General features: G+C 40.6%; 1 protein-coding gene across 2 annotated transcripts in view; it reads left to right on the top strand.

Moving 5' to 3' along the window:
* The window catches only part of FAM3C (FAM3 metabolism regulating signaling molecule C), a 57,217-nt gene that overhangs the window by 8,659 nt on the left and 24,526 nt on the right, over window positions 1-24,032 (top strand). For both annotated transcript variants that reach the window (XM_070423796.1, XM_070423797.1), the window contains exons 2-5: window positions 7,362-7,416; window positions 13,633-13,737; window positions 21,816-21,845; window positions 22,757-22,880. In XM_070423796.1, coding sequence (XP_070279897.1) covers window positions 7,404-7,416; window positions 13,633-13,737; window positions 21,816-21,845; window positions 22,757-22,880 — 272 coding nt within the window. In that variant the 5' untranslated portion in view covers window positions 7,362-7,403. The remainder of the gene's footprint in view (window positions 1-7,361; window positions 7,417-13,632; window positions 13,738-21,815; window positions 21,846-22,756; window positions 22,881-24,032) is intronic.

Genomic DNA, 24,032 nt, shown 5'->3' with positions numbered 1-24,032 from the left:
ACCCTTGTTCTCTCAACGACTATGTATGGATTTGAAAGTTGGACAGTGAAAAGGCTGATAGGAAAAAACAAAGTATTCAATTGAAGTGTTATGTTGGAGGAGAGCTCTATGGATACGCTGGGGCACCAGAAAGACAAGTGGGTCCTGGAGTAAATTAAGGCTGAAACAACCCGGGGGCAAAAAGGACAAAACTAAAGCTGCCCTGCTTCTGAGAAGGCAGGGGTATTTGGAAAAGACATGAATGCTGGGAAAAACAGAAGGCAGCAGGACAAGAGCAAGGCCAAGCAGGAGAGTGACTGACTACGTGAGAGAAGCCATGGGCATGAGTCTGCAGGAGCTGAGCAGGGCTGTTCGGACACGACATTGTGGGCATCACTCATTCATAGGGTGGCCAGGAGTCAGCCCACTCACCAGCAAGTAACACACACAGCAATTTATGGTAGACGGTGGAAAAAAGCTAAAGTCTACCCAGTACAACCCCAGTAGCTTTCATATTATTCATTGGTTAACATTGTGGATGTATGGGGTTTGGGCCGGAAGTGGGGTTAAAACCACTTTTGGGCTCATTTGTGATTTTCCATTGTGTACTTTTAATCCTATTTCTGTTTCTTAGGCACATCTAGACATTCATCCTTTTAAGAAATATAATTTCAATATGATGCTATTCAGAAAATAAGGAAAGGCATATGTATGATAACAGTTCAGATAACTGAAAATTCCAGGCATAGCTCACCCATCTCCCTCTCTTTACAAGGCTTCCAATAGAACATTAACATTTTATTCTAAACGCTTTATGTATTGGTTCTGTAGAGACTTTAGCTAAAAGGTTTTAGTCTGTGAAGTTGTCTTTGCAGAAGGAGTAGATACATTTGTATTTTCCTCAGTGATTTTTTTTTTCAAGTTGGTTATTCTTGGCATTATAGAATTCACATAGAATTCTTCCCATTCCCAAATTTAAGGAAAAAAACAACCCCAAGCCACTGTATTTTTTGCCTCTTTTTCCTTCTTCTAGTCAAAATGTAAGGTTAGTTTGGTCATTTAAAAACTTGGTGTATTTTTCTATAGGTAGTCATTTAAAATTTTCCCCTTTAATTGTTATCAGGCCATATATCCTTTTCAAAGGTGTATGACATATGTGTGTTAAAATGGTAGATTTTTAAAAGATCCCTTTTGTAGGATTTAGTATTTCTCCTAATAGTATTCAAATACTTTTTCAAGTTAGTAATTGGATTTTTTCTGTTAAGCATTTAGTATTAATAACACCAAATTTTATTCAATCGAAATATAATATTGAAACCAACTCACATATTGTACTGAGTTAAATGCTGAGATCCTTTCAAACCTTCTCACCCCTCTTCATTCTGTAATTTCAAACTTACCCAGGCTGGCAGGCCGTTTGTATGGTAGTATCTGGGGAAGACAGGATACTGAGCAGCAGTCTGCATCTGCTAGAGTGATAACATTTCTTTTTAATTTAAGAAAAGGCTTTTTACTAGATAAATATTTGGGATTTTAAACAGATACACAAGTTACACCTCTCCCTCCTTTTTAAGCCCATCACAAAAATAATCAGTTTTTCAAACCTACATAAAGAAAATAGTGTCAGTTTCTCCTGTCCAACTTAATTTTACAGTTAATGAAATGAGATACAGTAAGATTAATTTTTAGCCTTTTTAAAAACAATAGCCCCTGTGATTGTTTTGGAAAATGTTCCAGAACCTAGATGTATTCCCATCTTTGCTGTGGAAGGACAGCTTCATGTTGGGAAGGGAAGATTGTTTTTCCTTCCTTTTTTGAAGAGGATTCATTATATTGTTTCTCATGGAGTATATGCTTTTTAAAAATTTATTTTTATTGTTGATGTCATTACAGATGTCATCCATTCTCCCCCCATTAACCCCTGTACGCCCAACTCCCACCCAACCCCAGGCCTTCACCGCACTATTGTCTGTGTCCATGGGCTATGCATATACGTTCTTTGGTTAATCTTTTCTCCCCCCTCACCTCCCTTCTCTCAGAGATATGTCAGTCTGATCCATGCTTCCATGTCTCTGGATCTATTTTGTTTGTCAGTTTATGTTGTTCATTAGATTCCACATATGAGTGAGATCATGTGATACTTGTCTTTCTCTGACTGGCTTATTTCTCTTAGCATAATCTTCATGTGCATCCATGCTGTCTCCAAGGATAAGAGATCCTTCTTCTTTTTTTTTTTTTTACAGCTGCATAGTATTCCATAGTGTAAATGTACCACCGCTTTTTTATATACTCATCTACTGATGGGAACTTGGGCTGTTTCCATCTTAGCTGTTGTAAATAGCTCTGCTATGAACATAGGGGTGCATTTATTCTTTCTGATTGGTTTTTCGGGATTCTTAGGATATATTCCCTGAAGTGGGATCAAATGGCAGTTCTATTTTTAGTTTTTTGAGGAAACCCCATACTGTTTTCCACAGTGGCTGCACCAGTCTGCATTCCCACCAGCACTATATTAGGGTTCCCTTTCCCAACATCCTCACCAGCACTTGCTGTTTGTTGATTTATTGATGGTAGCCATTCTGGCAGGTGTGAGGTGATACTTGATGGTATTTTTAATTTAAAAAAATATTTTTATTAACTTCAGAGAGGAAGGGAGGGAGAGAGAGATAGAAACATCAGTGATGAGAGAGAATCATTGATTGGCTGCCTCCTGCATGCCCCCTACTAGTGGTAAAATCGAGCCTGCAACCCAGGCATGTGCCCTGATGGGGAAGTGAACCATGACCTCCTGGTTCATAGGTTGACACTCAGACCTGAGCCACGCTGGCCAGGCTGTAGTTTTAATTTGCATCTCTGGTCCTGGTCCTGGCAGGTCAGGGAGGCAATCAGTTGATGTGTCTCTCACCTCAATGTTTCACTCTCTCTCCCCTTCCCTCCTCCCACTCTCTCTAAAAAATCAATGGAAAAATATCCTCAGGTGAGGATTAACAACAGCAAAAAAATCAAATACATCAATGGATGTGTTTGTGTGCCTCACTTTCTGTTCTTCCTGCCTTTGAGGAAGGTCCTCATACACGGTGCTTAGTCATTTTGTCAGATCTCTGAAGTGGTTGCTGGCAGCAGAGACTAGCAGTTCCCAGAGCAGTTTGCAAAAGCAAGGTTGATTGGCATGGAATTTTGTCAACAAGCTCTTATGTTAGACTATCTCAGTGAGCTGCTGAGGTGAAAGGGAGGTGGATTTGTTTGCAGTATTAGCTCCTTACCCTTCATACGACCTTTGACAAATCCCTTGACTTCATCTATAATGCCATCCTAATACCCACTACACTAGAGAGCTATTGAAAAGATTACATAAAATAAAGTGTATGAGCCACTCTGCCGTATGCATTATATTACCTGGTTTATGTTAACTGCCAAGGCCTTCCCCTCCTGGTAAATGATTATTTTTATGGCTTATTTATGTAGACTGGTGTTCTTGTAATTCACATGACATAGCAGGAGTCCATTTCTCAAGGGAAGAATGAAAGTATCGCTTGACCTGGGTATTTATCTGTTTTTCCTGAAGTGGATTGATTCTAGGACGATACCTGCTTTTTCAGGCCCGATTTTCACAAAACTTCCCTAAATTAGACGAAATTAGATAATTGGGCTAAAGGAAGTGTTTAAATTGTAAGACATTCAAAGCAATCCAGTATGTCATTTTGAGCCCCAATTTAGTCTCTCTTCAGGCTAGGGCTGGGCTGCGTGCTCAGCGTTTATCCAGAACGGCGTCTCACTGCCCAGGGGTCACGATGACCCTCCTTCCAGTGGCTCTCAGGTGACTGTGCAGTTTACATGTTAGTACCAGGATTTGGTTCAGTCATTTATCTAAAACACTCAAAACCTTGTTGTGTTGGCCTATATGTATTTCACAAATGTACTGTCAATGTTGCTTTTTGTGTTTTTGCTGTAATCTACCCTAAAAATATTGTTCCCTACCATCAATATTCTAGTTGTAAATGGGCCTAATTTCTATGTCTCTACATTTTAATGGGCATACACGAAAAATTATAAATTATTTTACCTCTAGTTTCTGGATTAAAGAGATTTGAGTTTCTAGCAGAGGCTTCTTAACCTGGTGTTCGTTTTCTCTGGACTTGTTCGATTCCTACCTGGTTGTTGGAGGTTCAGCCTCAGGTTTATACAAGATCCCATTAAGTTTTTGCTGCCCCCCGCCCCTTGCCCCCAAGATAATTATGTGTAATGAATTTCCTTGTATTTACTTACTTTTTATTTTGTATTTATTTTAATTTATTTATTTGAGAGAGAGAGAGAGAGACTGATTTGTTTTTCCACTTAATTATGCGTTCATTGGCTGCTGCATGTATGTGCCTTGATGGATGGGAACAATGATCTAGCCAACTGAACTACCCGGCCTGGGCATGATTTTCCTTTTTTTTTTAAATGTCCTCTTTAGAAGACAAGTTAGGAACAAGTTTGAATTAACACATCGTAAACAGATGCTCCTTGATTCGCTCTTAGATATATTCAATAATCTTTCCTTATGCTGATTTTCACTCTTACATAATTTGCTTCTTTTTATAAAAAAAATATTTTTATTGATTCAGAGAGGGAGAGGGAGAGAGAGAAATACCAATGATGAGAGCGAATCATTGATTGGCTGCTTCTTGTACTCCCTACACTTAAGGATTGAGCCCAGGACATGGGCATGTGCACCGGGAATCGAACTGTGACCTCCTGGTTCATAGGTCGACTCTCAACCCCTGGCCAGGCCCAATTTGCTTCTTAAGCAAACTAATAAAAAATGTGTTATGACTGACATTTGATAAGGTTTTAATTTTGAGATTTTACCAAGCATTCTTCTCTGAGAATTTTAATGAATTCATCAAGACAGTTGTAGTTCCTTATAACTGCAGTCTTACTAGTGATCCGTTTGCAAGCAGGCCTGCTAGGCAGTGCAAAGAGATAACAGGTCTATGAGGCAGTGACTTTCATTATACAGGGGTGGCCCCCTAGCAGGTAATGCAAACAGGAAGAAGAACAGCAAGTGTATTTGCCCAACTGCTCATCACTTTCAGAGAAATCTTCCTTGGCCCACACTCAGATAAGAGTGACGTTACTTTGGAGCATTAGCTGGGAGGAAAGGCCTGTGAAACAGTATCCATTTTTCCTAGAAGTCCAAAGAGGATTTGTAACCACTTGGGGTTTTCATGTGAAAAGCCAAGTGTTGTTGTTTTTTTTTTCCCTGCTTTTATGGGATGGTTTGTGGATACTTCAAAATCTCTTCTTTCCTTTTGGTATTATCCAAGCCTGTGGCTAAGTAGTTTAAATAGATATAGAACATTGACTTAAAAAAAAAATTTATCTTTATTGTTGAAAGTATTATAGATGTCCCCTTTTTTCCTCATTGAATTGACATCCCCCCCCCCCCCCCCCCGCCTTCCCCACACTATAATCTGTGTCCATGGGTTATACTTATATGCATATAAATACTTTGGTTAATCTCTCCCCCTACCCTTCCCTCTGAGATATGTCAGTCTGTTGCATGCTTCCATGTCTCTGGATCTATTTTGTCAGTTTAATTTGTTCATTAGAGTCCACTTAAATTTAAGTGACTTTTCCTATTATGTAGAAGGTGTTCAGGTAACTGACAAAGGAAAATAAATCAATAATGCTCAATTCAGCATTAGTTCAAGGGCTGATGTTTTCTTAGAACAGGGTAGATAGGGCAGGAGAAAGGGTTCGCGGATGGCACTGACCCCTTGGACGTTCACCCACGTACTCCTTCTGGGTGAACAAAGAAACTGGTGTCTCACTTCCTTTCCCTGCCCTTCAGGGGTCGGGCATTATTTTTATTTGAAGCAGAATCTATGTATTATTAAGGTCAGACTTCATCATCAAAACATCAGTATGAAAATACAGTCTAAAATAAAGATGTATTTTTACACTTGATCTTAGCTAAAAGGCTGAGAAGCGATAATAAAGATGTATTTTTTATTAATGTGATTCATTAATCAAAATTTTCTTTTGAATTCCTTTCCTGTACAATAGACTGAGTAGGCTGCAGTAGCTGTCCAGCTAAATTTGGGCATGAATTTCCTGTTAATCTCAGTCATTTGGTTTTTTCCATTTGCTTTTTTAAATTTCCTGTCCAAACTCATTTACTTTTCCATTTGCTTAAAAAAAATTTTCCTATCTTGAGTTATTTCTTAGGATTGAAATATACATACACAGATCCCCCCCCCCCCCCCCCCCCCCCCCCAGTATCTCTTTCTTGTTATTCAGAATACCAAAGGGCCCTAACTGGTTTGGCTGAGTGGATAGAGTGTCAGCCTGCGGACTGAAGGGTCCCGGGTTTGATTCCAGTCAAGGACATGTACCTTGGTTGCGGGTGCATCCCCAGTGGGGGGTGTGCAGGAGGCAGCTGATCGATGTTTCTAACTCTCTATCCCTCTCCCTTCCTCGCTGTTAAAAAACCAATAAAATATATTAAAAAAAAAAAAAAGAATACCAAAGGGTCATTTCTTCATTGGTGGATAACATACACTATTAATAATAATAATTGCTGGAATATTTAAAATTGTAATTCTCTACTTCTGAATATGTTCTTTTACAAACTTAAATTGAAAACATGAAGAGGAAGAGAACCCTGATCTACACTAATAAAAAGGAAACATGCAAATTGACCGTCCCTCCACTGTGCCCACCACCCAATCAGGGTGAGTATGCAAATTAACCCAACAAAGATGGCGGTTAATTTGCATACACAGGCTTGGAGCGAAGACTGAAGAGGCTTGGCTTCTCTGCTGCATCCGGACCAAAGGCCTGGGTCCCAGGTGCCGGCAGCCAGGGGAAGGAAGGCCTGTTGCTCGAATCTTTGTGCAATGGGCCTCGAGTATTAAAATAAGAAGCCTTTGTTGTAAGTGGCATTACATAGTGGAGTGAGCCCTGGAGTGGGGGGCAGCAGACCCAAATCCTAGTCCCATTCTCCAATTAATTTGTTCCATCACTGGAAAAGCATCTGAGCCTTTTGGACCTCAACTCCAGACTGAAAGTTTGAGCTAAATATCCCAAGTTCCTCATGGAAGCAGACTCACTGAGACGAGTAAGGCACTATCTTCTCTTCACAGACTTGATGGCGGTTTTCCCCTCGCGTTCGTTCAGCGGGAAGCGGGGCGCACCACAGGGGAGACATGACTCTCACAGTGGCGGTGTGGTCCAGCCGGAGGGACAGACCCAGGCACAGGCTTCTCATGAGATGCCAGTGTTGGTAGAATCTTAGAAATGTCATGACACTTGGTTTCATAAATACACTCCAAACTCAGTCTGAGGAGGAATGTTCTTTCTAGACCTAATGCTGTTGCCTTTTCTTTTGCTTTTAGGAGCTTATTTAATGAAAAGTGCCAAAGACTGAAAAACCAAACATGAGGGTAGCAGGTAAGATAAATATGTCAGTTCAGTAGAAATAATTTTGCTTGTTGTATAACCTGTTTGTTTAGTAATGATGAAAGGAGGGGCCAAATAACCTTTTCTGTATTGAATGCAAAGCTGAAATACAACACCTAAATAATCAATTAGCCTCTTTATATTTTTGTTGTTGTTGTTAATCCTCACCCAAGGGTATTTTTCCATTGACTTTTAAAGAAAATGGGAGGGAGGGAGGAAGAGGGAGAGAGAGAGAGAGTGAAAAACGTCAATGTGAGAGAGACTCATCGGTTGGTTGCCTCTTGCACTCACTCGGAGCAGGGTAGGGGATTGAACCTGCACGAGAATCAAACCTGAGACCCTTCAGTTCATGGGCCAAAGTTCTAACCACTGAGCCACGCCAGCCAGGGTAGCCTCTTTCCTTTTTTAGAAAATATATTTTCATTGATTTCAGAGAGGCATGGAGAGGGAGAGAGAGATAGAAACATCAATGATGAGAGAGAATCGTTGATTGGCTGCCTCCTGCACCCCTCCTTGCCTGCGCCGCCCCCCCGCCACCCCCCCCGCCCCCCCCCCCCCCCCCCAGGGATGGAGCCTGCAACCCAGGCATGTGTCCTGATTGGGAATCGAACCGAATCGAACCATGACCTCCTGGTCGATGCTCAGCTACTGAGTCACGAGTCACACTGGCCAGGGCTAGCCTCTTTACTTTTTTATGTAGATGGCAAATCACAATTTGGACATTTAATGGGTGTTACATAAGTGTTTGGGAGCACTTTCATTGAAATTAATTTATGCTAAATATTTTGAGTTATGGCTTTATGTTCATGTTCTTATACATTAAGTTTATTTACTAAATAACACATAGATAATGTCCATATAAAGAACAATCTGACAACCTGGGGGGCTGGTTTCTGTTTTTGCTAAGTTCTAGCTTATTGAGGAAATGAGCTATAAAGTTTAAAAGCTTAAATTTTTTTAATGCATATGAATAAATTAAAACTGTATGTAAAGGATTCAATAAAGTGTGTTTTTCGTAAGTGACTTATGTACAGGGTGGGGCAAAAGTAGTTTACAGTTATTCGTATGGAAAATAATACCATCATTAATAAATAACACAAGAATAGTGTTTCGTGTACTCACAACTGTAAACCTACTTTTGCCCCACTCTGTGTTTGCTAGTTCAAGTTCAGTCTGCCTAAATGAGATCATGCATAGGCACATCTGTTTCTTAGGCAGCATATGGAGGAAACTGAAAAACACCACTTGATGGTCATAGTATTAAGGTAGTTATCCTTAAACCTTATAAAAAGACAAAAGCATACATAACTGGAGGGGCTGATGACCCTCCTCTTCTACCTATAGTGAAAGTAGGTGTGATCTGCCCTAACTGGTTTGGCTCAGTGGATAGAGAATTGGCCCACGGACTGAAGGATCCCGGGTTTGATTCTGGCATGGGCATATACCTTGGTTGTGGGTTCAATCCCCAGTAGGGGGCGTGCAGGAGGCAGCTGATCAATGTTTCTCATTGATGTTTCTAACTCTCTATCCATCTCCCTTCCTCTGAAAAATCAATAAAATATATTTTAAGAAATAAAAAGAAAGAGAGAAAATAAATAAAATAAATAAAATAAAATAAATGTGATCCTTCTGCACCCACCCAGCCTCCAGCACAGTCAAGGCCCTGATATTTTTACAGAGAGGAAGGGAGAGAGAGAGAGAGAGAGAGAGAGAGAGAGAGACAGAAACATCAATGAGAGAGAAACATTGATCAGCTGCCTCCTGCAAACCTCTTACTGGGGATGTGCCCGCAACCAAGGTACATGCCCTTGACTGGAATCGAACCTGGGACCTTTCAGTCCGCAGGCTGACGCTCTATCCACTGAGCCAAACCAGTTAGGGCATGGGAATCTTTTTAAAATCCTGATTTCTGGGCCTCATCCTCCGGAAATTCTGTTTCTTTGTTACTAATGATAAGGCCCAGAAATCAGGATTTTAAAAAGATTCCCAGTGATTCTAATGTGCAGCCAAAGTTGAGTTGAGTACCACTGATTTAGAAGAACCACAACTTCAGCACCGTTGGGTTATACTGGGGACTGCCAGGCAGATTTTTAGAATGGCCACCTCACTCTTTGTTCACCATGAAAAGCAGCTCACAGATCGGTGTCCCCCAGCCCTAGCCCCAGCCCCAGCCCCAGTCCCATCCACATACCTCGCCTGAGTTGGGTCTGCAGTGACAGCAGGCAGAATGAAGAGACAGAGCAGAGGCTGACCTCCCAGAGTGGAGGCCCTTCTCATTTGCCTCAAACTTTGAACTCTAGCAATTTGAGCTTCTGATATGACACAGGCCCAACCCACCATTTTTAATTCCTTGGGCCCAGTTCCCAAAGGTCCTTCTATAACAGTGGGATGAGGCCCAGAAATCAGGATTTTAAAAAGATTCCCAGGTGATTCTAATGTGCAGCCAAGGTTGAGAACTACTGTCTTAGAAGAACCTAAAATCAAGGTGGGTAGGCAAACAAGTCTTGCTTTAGCCATAATTATGTAGAATCAAGTACAGGTGATTACACATCATGATTATTAAGTAAAAATTACTGAGGGGTGTTCATTAATGCTTTTGTAGAAATTTGAAAGTCTAAATTTCTTGGTCATGAACTTAAAAAAAATATTCCTTTTGAGTAACTGTACAACTATTAAAGAAAAATCTTTCCAGAAACCAAGTGCTTGTTTGTGGTTTTAAAAAGTTATAACATCTTTTTAACAAAAATATGACCTTTGAGTACAGTAGGATTGCGATTACATATTTCCAGATGAATTTTTAAAAGTATATTATTTAACTAAGCTTGGTTATTTGAAATAAAGCAAGTTTCCCTTTCTTACATAATTTTACATTCATTCTAGTTCAAATGAACTTTGTCATCTAGTCCATTTCTCTGATTCTGAGAATTACTCCCAAGGCTAATTGATGAGTAATTGTCCACTGAGTAATGCTTATTTTATTTGGCACTGCTCTTAGTACAGTGGGGCCTTGACTTACGAGTGTCCCAACTAACGAGTTTTTTGAGATACCAGCTGTCTCTTGGCCGATTTTTGCATTGAGTTGATAGAGTAATTTGAGTTAATGAGCTCCTTAATGAGCTTGGTCTCGGAATGAATTAAACTCGTAAGTCAAGGCTCCACTGTATAGTTCTTCAAGGCCTTGCTTTCAGTGAGTGAATAAGGATGATTAGCTGTTTATTGCTTTCCAACTAATTAAACCTTTCTAATTTCAAAACCATTCTGGTTGCTTTGAAATATGCTTACAGGCATTATTCATACAGTGAGGCACCAATATCTAAAGTTTATGCTTTTTGATTTGTGAAAAAATAGGGACACACTCACTCTATTGTTTGATTAATGCAGCTCATGACTAGAAGGAAGAGGGAATCTCATGGGAAGTTATGAATGAGGACTGTGGTGTGGCATGGGTAGGCCCTTCCAGGTTCAGAACTGAATGGTGATCAGCTCTGCAAGAGCTCCCTCCGTAACAGACATTCCAGAGCTCTGCCACTATGGAGGCTCTGCTAGCCTTCACCTGCCTGCTCCTCAGGGACCATCTGTTTGTTCTATTACAGTTGGTTTCTCCACCTCGAACTTCTTTCTCCCTTAGAGCTTTTGTGTCCTCCTAGATCAGGGGTCCTCAAACTTTTTAAACAGGGGGCCACTTCACTGTCCCTCAGACCGTTGGAGGGCCAGACTATAGTTTAAAAAAAAACTATGAACAAATTCCTATGCACACTGCACATATCTTATTTTGAAGTAAAAAAAACAAAACGGGAACAAATACAATATTTGTATTTGCATGTGGCCCGCGGGCCGTAGTTTGAGGACCCCTGTAGATCCTCTGATGGTTCAGTATAAGTGAGTATGTCATGGTTTAAGACTGAGTTCCACTACTGATGGGTTATGTGAACTTAGGCAAGTGGTCAGAATTCTTAGCCTTGTCCCTCTTATTTGTAAAGGGAAAATACTATCTTAAAAAGCTGTGCAAATGAGATTATGCTTATAAAGCATTTAGCTCTACAGTAGGCAGCAAGTAAATGGTGTATGTCTGTGCATCCGTGTTTGTGGTATGTAGATCTGTACATACATCTAGCTTGCCTAGTGTAGGCTCCGGTTTAGCTTAGTATTGAGTTCATTCTAGAACTTCCATATATGATAAACTTGGTATTTTAATATTACAGTGTTGAGCAACGAAGGTTTTATCTGTCTGCTTTAAGGGACAGGGAAAGGTGATCTCTAGTTGAACCCGCCCATGCTTGCTAGGAAATGAGATGTTAACCCATCATGTGATAGAGGTCTTAAATGATCAAGAAGGAATATGCCACCTGTTTCCATTCATCTATTTAGTAAACACTTGCTGAGAGTATTGCTATGTGCCAGGCCCTCTGCTGCATCCTGCAGGGGGAAGATTTCAAAGCCTTGTGGAGTTTAACTGTTTTATGCACCAGAAATGTAGGCAACTTGTCGTCACTCTTGAAAACAGGAAGCACAGCTTTTGGAAGGGAGACGGTAAGAAACGGAGAGGTCGAGGCTGATCAGTGTAGCGGTTAGCTTTGTTTTGTCATTGCTACTTCGTTTCTGTATTTGGAGTGTTTCTCAGTAGAAGTGAGGAACTCAGAGAAGCTGCTGCCTCTCGGAGGCATTCGCCTTTCCGAGCGTCCCGGTTCATTCCCTTCCCTCCTCTTACGATGAAGTTCTCAGACCTTTAGGTTTATGAAATTAGAAGGAGTTTAGTGCTATTTTACTCTTTCTTTCCCAGTATGTTGAGTGTTAGTAGTTTTTCAGGAGAACATAGTCATTTGGAGTTAGGACAGAGTACTGTACAAAGCACTGGGCCCTGTCAGGACCCCTGGTTTCTGGTTCTTGTGCTGCCACTAAATGGTCTATAATCTTGGGCAGTTGCCTCAGCTCTGAACCTTTGTTTCCTTAAGGAGAATGAGAGAACTGATGATCCTGACTTCCTCTTTTATATCAGTATTAGAGGCCCAGTGCATGAAATTCGTGCACAGGTAGGATCCCTAGGCCTGGCTGGTGATCAGGGTCAATCAGGTTCCCTGCCTCCTCCTTCCCTCGCCCTGCTGCCAGCACTGGTTTCCTACCATGTTCCACGCTGCCTCCTATTGGTCAGCGCACATCATAGTGAGTGATTGAACTCCCGGTCGAACTCCCGAGGGAACACTTTGGATATTAGCCTTTTATATATATAGATAAGTTAAACTTTTGGTAAGAGAGGGTAATTGAGATTAGACAGACAAATACTTAGATTGTTCCTGAATAACCTAATGAGGTGGCTCTGAAATCCTAAGGGTGAGAGGAAGATGTTTCTTTCCCATCACTTTTCATTTCCTTTCCTGTCTTGCATTTTTTCTTTCCTAGATTTACTTAGCTTCTGAGAAAAAGGACAAATGATGGTTCGTATTAAGCAGTTAATTAGTTAATAGCAGTGCTAACTATTTGTAAGGCACTCAGAAATGGTTAAAAATATGAAGTTATAAAAGACTAAGAGTCTGTCTTCATAGAGCTCACCCTGGAACCACATTGTGAATCATATGTGATAGGTGCCGGCCAAAGTTACCCAGGAATGGAGAAGGCCTGTCTTAAACTAAATGTCAAGTCTGAGGAGAAACACTTTCTGGTTCCCCATACCAGGAGCACTCATGTGTCTCCATGAGATAGGTTGGTTGGTGATAGGACATTTCACTTGAGAGCTCCTTGCTGGGTGGACATGGTGCTCTGTTGCATCAGTAGCTCCAGAAGGTCCAGTGTTTTGGTGTTATCCCTGTATAGCACTGTTGCCCTTTATATTTGAAAAAGATTAGGAAGGGGTCATCCAACAAACTTGGTGGTAGGCTTCCATTAGTCATGATACTTTTGTGTAGTTGGCCACCAATTGATGGCAGGTTTTTTTTGTGTTTTTTTTTTTTTTTAATGTAAAATTAGGCTGATAACTCAAGCATTTCTTTGTTTAGATTGCTGGTCAGTCTGATAATTCTTTGATAAGGAAAATCCTTTATTTTGATGGGTGATTGGTACAGTTTTTATTGTAACTGAAGTAAAATTAAGCTCAGTAGGTAAAAAGTAAAAATGTATTAGTCTTAAGACTTTATATGAACTTACACTTTTCATTGAAATGTTACATAATACAAGTTCTGTGGGCTCATAAGCTGGTTTCTTCTCTTTATGTAGGTGCTGCAAAGCTGGTGGTAGCTGTGGCAGTATTTTTACTGACATTTTATGTTATTTCTCAAGTATTTGAAATAAAAATGGATGCAAGTTTAGGAAATCTATTTGGTAAGTTCCATTTTTTTTACCCTATTTTAAATCTTGTTTTTGATGTGAATGTCTCGTTACCACTTATCAACATTGAGTCACGCTGTGTAGTCTGTCTAGAAAAGAAAATGTAATTATGCCAATAAGTGAGATTCATTCGAATGTTTTAAAAAACACAATAGAAAGTCTCAATCAATTCAGTGTAAAGCATAAATCTTCTATTCTACATTTTGAATATTTTTAATGGAGTGTCTTTTGTACATGCTTAGGGTCATTAATCATGGCATTCTAAATGTGCATTGTGGAAGATATCACACTCTTTGAGCTGGCTCATAGGAAATTTGGAATCAAACCTAGCCCTTAATTAAAAAGTGGTTAGGAGTCATGATTATGCATTTTAAATACCAGCCATAGAAATCCAGTTTGCTTTTCTACCCTTATTTTTCTCCTGCAACATTTTTCTTTTCACCAGTTTGTTTAATGCTCTATTGTAAACATACCATTGTAAGCTACCTTAACTCAGTTTTTAACATTTACATTAATAAAAGAAATTAACATTTGAAATGTTTGCATAAGCTTTGGCTGTTGTTTAAGGTATTAAAAACCACTCTTGAAAGGTGAGGCTATGAAACCAATTAACAGTATTTTGGCCTGGTAGGCAGGAAGTGGATGGAACAACTTTTAGATCTCGGGAATAGTGAATTGTTTTCCATACATTAATATTTGGAGGGAAAGCACAAGAACCAGTTCACATCCTCTTATATCTAGTTTCAAGATTCCCTTAAGGCAGTGCTTCTCAAACTTTACTGTCAGATGAATCTCCAGGGAATCTTGGTAAATGCAGATTAATTGTCTGGAATGGGGCCTAGGAGTCTGCATTTCTAACAAGCTCCCAGGTGATGCTGAGATTCCTACTCATGGACCACATTCCGAGGATCAAAGCTTTAGACAATTCAGACATGTAGTCATCAATTTGTGTATAAACATTTTTAGGTGGCTTTCTTACAATGACTACTTAGGTATACTTCCTCGTATTGCACTGAATTCTGCCCTTTATACTCCCAGGTAATAGCAGCTCACTTGCTTCCACCTCCTTACGTTCTCTTCCGCATTAATGATCTCTCAAATAGTTAAATTGTAGTTATACTCCGTCAGGTCATCTTTTCACAAGTTTTCATCTTACCAAGTTATGGACTCTTCTTCCCTTTCAATCGTTTCTCTTAACGTACCGGTTCTTTTTCAGAACATCTGTTGTTCAGCGCCCATCTTAAAATGAAGTTTCCTGGGTCCAGCATCGAGTAGTTATCGCAAAGTACAGTGAGGCTTGACTTACTCCTTCTGTAGGCAGTACTTCTATTCCTGCAGAGGCCCAGCTGGTGCCTGGGAGAGTGCAGCTGGTTTCAGAGGCAGGATGGCAGAAAGACACTGAGGGCTTTGAGGACTGGTCCAGGGTGCCGTGGGAACAATGTGGCTAGCTAATTCTACTAACAAAGGCCGATGGTTAAGGAAGAAGATTATGGGATGGTAGTTGAAGCAAGTGCAACATTTTTTTCTTTTTTCTAAGTAATGGAGAGACTTCCACTGGTCTGGAGGCCTTGGACAAAGACTCAGTGAATTACAAGTCAGTGGGAGGAGACTGAACAGACAAGAAAAGCAGGATCCTTGAGAGAAGGGAGGCAACAGGACCATTGGTACAAATACAGCGTCAGGGAAAAGGCCCACTGTTTTCAGAGAGAAGAGGCTGGGTGAAGCCACTGTTCGCCCTAGTTCGGATCTTCATCTCTAGTCTGGACCGTTTCTGTAAGCATCACAGGGATCTCGTTATGTCTGCTTTTCCTCTTTGATATATGCCTATCTCCCCAAGCTGCCTCTAATCTGCCCCTCCCTACCTGTGCCACACACTCACCATGCCAGTCTGCATATGATCTAGGAACACAAACCCTGTCCTTTTATACCTCAGCCTCTGCTCATGTTGACTCCTCACCCTGCACATCTTTCTCACCCCCCTTCATCTGTGCATCCTTTTCCTTTTTCAAAACTGCATAAGTGCCCCTTTTTGAGAGAAATTGTATTTCACCCTCCCTCTGTCCTATTAGAATGTATTGCTCGTGTTTCTGAACTGTTTGTTCTAATGCATAATAGTCATATCTCAGTTGGACACTGATTTTCTTCTGCCTTACATTGTAGTTTCTTTCCTTTTATCCTTTTCCATGTATCTGTCTTTCCTTACCGCAGAATAAATCTTGATGCTTCACCCAGCATCTAGTGCCAGGCCCTGTAAATAGCAAATGCTGATTGAATGGGGAATGAATTTTGGTAGTTGAGGATTAGGGTTTTAACATGGAAAAAAGAGTGTTTCCAGAATCGGATTCATTTAAAGCTGTATTAGTTGGTCATCAGCTATGAACAAATGCTGAGCTACCTTAATCATTGCTTCTCTTAATTTTCATCTTGATTTTTCCTAATGTTGGTAACTGTCAGGCTTTACCGTGTGTGTTTTAGCTGTTTCATTCAGGCGTGCTTAGGGCAGAGGGCTTGTTTTGTTGTCATAACTTAAGTTGTATACTATGTCCACAAAACCTTATTGGATTCCAGACTATTGAATTGGTGAAAATTTAATTTGTATGCTTATATTTTACTTCTCATTCCAGAATAATTGAGCAAAGTTGGAGATATGGTTGTCTTTGCCGTTTGTTTAGCTTCTAACTTAATTTACCAAAGGGTAACAAGTTTAACTGAACATTGGGATTGTTTCTGTAATTCAGTATTGTAGAGGGACCATGAGAATAACTATGTTGTTTTTTGTTGTTGTTAATTTCAGTTACAGTTGACATATAATATTACATTAGTTTCAGGTATACAACATAGTGATTAAACATTTATATAACTTATGAAGTCATCACCCCGGTAAATCTAGTAACTATAATTCTCTTGGTGGTGAATATTACCATGTTTTTCCCATCTAAGGACTAACCAGGCCTGACCCTGCTTAGCTTCTGAGATCAGATGAGATCGGGCGCATTCAGGGTGGTATGGCCGTAGACTATTACCATGTTTTTCATCTTGTTGATATTATGACTTAGTTGATAGTTTCTACAAATTGAGATTCAGGTTGATTATACACTGAGTGGCCAGATTATTATGACCACCTGACGTTTGTAGGCAAAGTAGCTGTAATTTCCTGCTGAAGTTGCTAGAGGGCCAGATCATTATAAACGTCTGAATAGCACAACATACTTAAGTATCGTTGCTGATCAAGTTCACCCTATCATGTTGATGGCATATCCCAATGGAGATGGCTTCTTCCAACAAGACAATGCGCCATGCCACAGTGCTCGTATTGTGCAGGAGTGGTTTCAAGAACATGAGGGAGACTTTACCTTGCTTAGGTGGTCCCCACAATCACCAGATCTCAGTCCAATTGAGCATTTGTGGGACGAAGTTAAAAGAGCCATCAGGCAGCTGGTTCCACAACCATCAAATCTCACAGAACTGGACAGTGCTATTCATCAGGCATGGTGTCAGATTCCTCGCATCACCTTTCAACATCTCGTGGAGTCAATGCCAAGAAGAATCGCTACAGTATTGAAGGCAAAAGGTGGCCCAAAGAAGTACTGATGGGGTGGTCATAATAATCTGGCCACTCAGTGTAGAGTACTCTTGTAGAAAAATAAAATGAACTTATTTCTAGAAAGGAAGAATGAAAAATTTTGTATACAATTAGTAGTTGAAATTACTGAAACGTTAAAGTCGGTGGTGCAGGGGCAGGCTAAATAGCCACCTCAGGCGGCGATTAAAGAAAAACTGCATTTATTTAAGGAAAAGGAGATGGGAGATGGGGATATCCCAAGGGAAGAGCTATACAGCGCTGAGCCAAGGGTTATTTGGTCCATGATGGCAGCAAAAATGTACTTAGGACAGTGATGCAAGGAAGAGCATAGAAGAAGCAGCAGGAGAGCCTGGGCTGGGCTGCTTTGGATCACTGAGAAGCCAGAGAAAAGGGGGCCTTGGAGACAGGTTCAGGGGGCTAGCCCTGGATGAGCTGCCTCACAGCCCATTGCTCCCCTGGTTGCAAGTGTCGTGGGGTCCCTTAGAAATTGGGGGATACGCTGGGTCCTTTGGCCTGATGTCTTTATCTCTTGCAGGTGGAAATCCCAGGGGAGGGTCTCAGAAGAGTATCCGTCAGCTCCCAGGCGTGCTCTTTCAGGTGGAGGTCTCCACTGAGTGGTCGGTGCCAGGGCAGGGCGTCATTAGTCAGTGCAGCTGGTCCTGAGGCAGCCATGGTGTCACTTGTCTGGTTTTGCTGCTTTTCTGGGCCTGGAGCTGAAATACAACTGAGGCCTCGATGTTATCTTCAGGGAGGAAAAGGTCAGGGGGTCTAGACCACCTAAGCAATGACATAAAAGATCAGGGGTCCAAACCACCTGACCAGTGATAAGCTAGGGGAGGATGGGTTACCCTGGAGTGAGGTTCTTGTTTTCCCAAAGTACTTTCGTTGTGATTTTTTTGAAAAAACAATTTTTAACAAAACTTTTTATTTTGTAGATACACATGCACTTGTAAGAAATATTACACAGAGATTCTATATGCCCTTTACTTAGACTGGGTAATGGCTTATAAAACTATATACAGTGTCACCACCAGGATATCAACATGGATCCAATCTGCCAGTCATAGTTATGATTGTGATTTAACGTAGTGTTAGTTTTCAGCATGGACACTTGGCATCTAGTGAGAGTCGTGAACACAGTCCAAATTACTTTTGCATATTGCTGCAGTAAGTACTTCATGTTCCATTGAATTGATTTATTTTTTCCCCTTTCAGACTTAAATGGTTAAAATACTATATACATGAATTACCTCACATTACTAAAGACTAAAGTGTAAAATAATTCTGATTTCTTTAGCCTGATTGGTTGAAAGACATTCATTGATAAAGCCAGATCTCATTTAAGGTTGGCCTCTGGACTTTTTCACTAGGATCTTCTCCAAATATCTGAAAACTAACAAGTCCAACACAGAACTCATCATCCACCCCCCACTCCCATCTCTCACTAGATTATAAACATTTTCAGTGCAGAAATGTTTTCCTCCCCCTCCTCCCCCTTTGGCTCATGTGAGTGAATAAATGAATGGTTCTAAGCCAGACGTCTGAGAGACAAACTTGATTCCTCTATTTCCATCATTCCTCCATCTGGCATGCCCAGTCCATCAGTGTTGCTTCCTTAGTTGTTCTGAACCTGCCTACTTTCAAGCCCATCTTCACTGCCATTGTTCGGGCTGCTCTCCTTTCCTACCTGGATTCTTTCAGCAGCATCCTGGTGGACTTCTTGTCTCAAGTCTTGAACCCTCTGCAGTCTGTTCTCCACTCGACAATCAGAAGACTTGTTCTGAAAACTCCATGTGATCATAAGCCCTCAGAGTCTTGTTTTGGGGGATGGTGCAACATGAGTTTGGATGCTAGAATGAGATAGGGCTTTGGAAATGATCTCTGCCAATTAATGATTATGACTTAGAACAAATCAAATCACTAAACCTCTCTGATCCATTTATTTCTCTTTAAAACAGGAATGATACTCAAATCAATAATACATGCAGGAGTGCTGGTAGAGTGCCCAGCGTATGTGAATGAGCTACGTTATGTTACCCCATTCTGATCCCGTGGTCTCCCTCTTGTCTTGTTACCACGTTAGGTATGCCAGAATTCCTGACTGGAGCAGCGGTTCCCTGTCAGCACCTTAAAACCTGAATTTGATATACATGTTCATTCAGGACAAAGTAAAATTGAGAATTTCCAGTTCTCAGGTGCTTAATCATTGGTTGCTTACAACTCTCTGGGCTTTCTCATTTATGAAAGTGAGAACACTGGACCAAATGATCTTTAGAACCCTTCCCCAACATTTATGACATAATTAGGGAAAATGATATAATTTTCCAAATTGGAATAACAAGCCCCAATAATTCCAGTACCCTAATTTACTAACTGATCATTTTTTGTTTCCTTTAGGTCTTTGTTCTTTTTGTCCATGAGTTTTTCAGTCCTTACAGCTAAGCTTTGTTTTCTGCTTTATTCCAAATGCATTCAACCTTTCCTATGTTACTACAGTGCCTTTAGGACCCCAGTGGTGCATAAGATTCTGAGTGTCCTATCGGGTTATGAGCCTTCGTTTACTTGGCCATTTTTCTCTTTTTAAACATTTACATATTATTTTTCAGTTTTAACTTCTGTTCTTTAGTTAGAGTGCTGGACTTACATACAGGAAATTGACAATTATCTAAAATAGTACAGAAATAAAAACTAAGTAACTAGTTATAGTCCAACAGTTGGCAAACACTTATGATACTGCATACTTATTAGCCAAAAGAGGAAACGGCTGCCCACAGAACTATTGAGAATCTGAATTGTAATCTCCTGGGCTAGGATCAGATGTTAGTGCTTTAAAAAAAGCTCTAAGTGTAGATGGTCAGGTTGAGATCTGCTGAAATCAAGTTAAGATTTGATCAGAAGATTCTGACTGCTTTGAACTGATAAATTAGAAAACTCTTAATAATGATCTTAATTTCTTTATTACACTCAATACATTTCTATTGTAGAGAAAAGCTCTCCACCACCACCGTCACTCTTGTGTTCCCACCATCCCCAAATCTCCTAGCCTAACCACTAGGGTAGGTTCTGTATATATTCCAGGGCTTTATATGCAGATATATAACACCACATTGCAGCAACAACTTTTAAGTACCCTAATAGTCACCAAGTATGTATTTAAAGTCATTTAAAGGTTTTAAGGGAAGTTTGAAATACGTTTAGTAACACTTACATGTGGAATCAGAAAAAAAACAAACTCATAGCAACAGTGGAGTGGTGGTTACCAGGGGGTGGGGCGGTGGGGGAAGTGGGGAGGTTTTGCTCAAAGGGTGTGACTTCCAGTTATAAGATTAACAAGTTTGGGGCTCTGATGTACAGCGTGGTGTTTATAGCTATTAATACTTTATCATGTATTTGAATGTTGCTAGAGAATAGATCTTAAAGGTTCTTACCACATAGAAATGGCAACTATGAGGGGATGGAGGTGACAGTGAATATGATGGTGGTAATCATTTTGCAGTTTTATAAATATATTAAATCAACCTGTTGTGTACCTTAAACTTGCACAATGTTAAATGTCAGTTACTGGTATATCTCCGTAAAGCTGAAAAAATAATTTAAAAAAATATTAGTAAGTTTGTAGAATAACTTTCTGACTAGGATTTAAATGTTTAAATAAAAGTAAAAATGTAGAATAAATATAAAATGTTCTATCTGTAATAAAATACTACCCTCCATAATTTCTGTACATAATTGTTTATATACTGAATTATGTAGACTAAAGTTAATTTCTCATTGTTTTTATAAAGTGATATTCATGTTTTATTTAATACTAGTGGCCTGGTGCATGAAATTCGTGCATGGGGCGGGGGGCGCAGAAGGTGTCCCTCAGCCCGGCCTGCACCCTCTCCAATCTGGGACCCCTTGGAGGATGTCCGACTGCAAATGCCCCTGTGGGATCAGGCCTAAACCGGCAGTCGGACATCTCTCTCGCAATCCGGAACCACTGGCTCCTAACTGCTCACCTGCCTGCCTGCCTGATTGCTCCTAACCATTCTGCCTGTTGGCCTGCTCGCCCCCAACTGCCCTCCCCTTGCCAGCCTGATTGCCCCTACATGCCCCCCTCCCCTGCCTGCCTGCTCACCCCCAACTGCCCTACCCTGCTGGCCTGATCGCCTCCAACTGCCCCCCCTGCTGGCCTGCCTCCCCCCAACTACCTCCCCACCCCCGCCGGCCTGATCACCCTTCAACTTCCCTCCCCTTCTGGCCTGATCTACCCTAACTGCTTCTGCCTTGGCCCCACCACCATGGCTTTGTTCGGAAGAATGTTCGGAAGGTCTCCCGGAAGGTCTCCTGGTCTAATTAGCATATTACCCTTTTATTAGTATAGATATACTGAGCTATATTCAAAGATTTTTATTTTTATAGGCCTGTTAGCTCTAAATATGTTTTAAAAGTGGATACTTGCCAATAGCCTTATTCCTACTAACAAAGATAACTTTATTTTTCTTAGCAAGGTCAGCGTTGGACACAGCTGCGCGTTGTAAGTATTTCATCCCAGTAATTTGCAGATGATTTATTCTAGTTTTATTCTTAGGCATAAGAGAATTTATATTCCAACAATGGAGATAGTTCAGTGTGAGCAAAAACTTTTAGAAATTGCTTTCTGAAGTTACAATGATGATATTCGATTGGATAGCCCACTATTCTTGGTATTTACTCATAATGAATATTGTTTTTCATTAATGTTTTTAGCTTCACTATCTTAAGTACAGGAAGTATGTAAAAGAAGAACTAGTTCTTGAGCAAATTATTCAGCAATGCATTAGGCTTTTTAGTTTGTAACCATTGGCTGTGCATGTATGCATTGAAAATGCAAAGTAACAACTCAAACCTACCCCTCTAGCCTGAATTTAAACCATAAACTTAAAAATAATTAGATAACATATATTTACCCTCATCAAGATCATATTATTTGATTCATTTATGTCAATTTTTAGCTTGTTTCCTCAGTGCTTTTGTTTTATTTAGAGGCTCAGGCTCTTTGAAGCCCCCAGAAAAAAAAAAATCCTAGCATGTGTTTTTTGTTTTGTTTTGTTTTACAATATATTTTTATTGATTTCAGAGAGAAAGGGAGAGAGCGAGAGAGAGAGAGAGAGAGAGAGAGCTAGAAACATCAATGATGAGATAGAATCATTGATCCGCTGCCTCCTGCACCCCCCCCCCCCCCGCCCCCCCACCCCACACCGAGGGGATCTAGCTCACAACCCAGGCATGTGCCCTTGGCCAGAATCGAACCTGGAACCCTTTAGTCCGCAGGCTGACATCCTAGCATGTGTTTTAAGATAAGTGTATCTTGGTGATGTAAATTCCCTTGTAGTTTGAGATTGGAAACAAACTGATTATAAAGTCCGTTAACATTGTGTTGTCTTTTTCATGTTTTTTTTCCCAAAGCTACGAAACCTCCCAGATACAAATGTGGGATCTCGAAAGCTTGCCCTGAGAAGCATTTTGCTTTTAAGATGGCAAGTGGAGCAGCCAATGTGGTGGGACCCAAAATCTGCCTGGAGGACAATGTGTGAGTGTCGCCCATTCGGCAGTGCAGACGTGCTGTGAAGCCACAGCACACGGAGCCTGAGGCCGTGGGGCTTATGAAAATGTATTGGGCTTGTGTTTACTAAAGAAAAGTGATTTCCATTTTTATTATGCATTTTTTCCCCATGCCTTTAAGGAATCTTTAAAGTTCTTAAATTTCATATTCGAGAGTGACATATTTATCCAGTTTCGTGGAGAGATGAGGGGTTTCTTGAGTGAATTCTCTAAATCTGTGCAGTTCCATATTAGAGCCATAGACCCATGTAGCTATTTAATTCGGATTCTTCAATCATATGGAAAAGTTAATTCATTTAAATGAATTAAAATTAAAAGCTCGGTTTCTCAGTCACACTGGCCACACCTCAAGTTCTCAGTAGCCACACATGGCCTGTGCCTGCCGACTCGAGCAGCATGGAGGGTATTTGCATGCTGCAACGTCCTATTTCAGCAATATTCAACCTTTTTCATCTCATGGCACACACAAACTGCTAAAATTCTGCAGCATACCAAAAAATATGTTTTGCTGATCTGACCAGAAAAAAATCAAAAATGATTTTGATTCGTTCACACCAGTCAGCTATTGTTGTGTTGGCTGTTGTCATTTTTTACGTGACAACCTAAGGGAAGAGAGGTCAGTGCCCCGACTAAGAAGTCAGGTATTGCGTGTTTTAAAATTCTTGCAGCACACCTGTTGAAAATCGCTGTCCTGTTTGATAGCCGTGCCCTTTCTCATGCACACTGTCTTACAAACCAACACCTTTCATTTTAAGAGTTTAAACGCTGCCTGTTGAAGTGTGAGATAAGCCATTACAACCTCAAGCCCATGCGGCACGGAGCTGCTTGCCACTGAGCTGACTGGTTCCCTGTGTCAGCATGCTCTGCAAAGGATGGTGTTCAGATTTTTCATTCTCCTACCTCATTGTCAACTGCCATTGGTTCAAGTTTCTGCCTCTGAAGTTACAAACCTGTTTTAGTTGGCTGCTTTTGATCTGCTCTGCCTAGAAAATTAGATATATGACCTTATTTGAATTCATATGTCTAACAAATGTGCCATTAATTATGACAATAGTGAGGTGATTTTATAGATAGAGGGGAGGAAACAAGGCTGTTTCTCCCAGCATTTTATGTGTCTTTT

This window comes from Myotis yumanensis, unplaced genomic scaffold, assembly GCF_028538775.1.
Source record: "Myotis yumanensis isolate MYYU_CA2020_CCGP unplaced genomic scaffold, mMyoYum1.0.hap1 SCAF_9, whole genome shotgun sequence".
Taxonomy (NCBI): domain Eukaryota; kingdom Metazoa; phylum Chordata; class Mammalia; order Chiroptera; family Vespertilionidae; genus Myotis; species Myotis yumanensis.
Note: the sequence above shows the minus strand (reverse complement) of the source record. Positions and strands in the feature narration are given on the sequence as shown.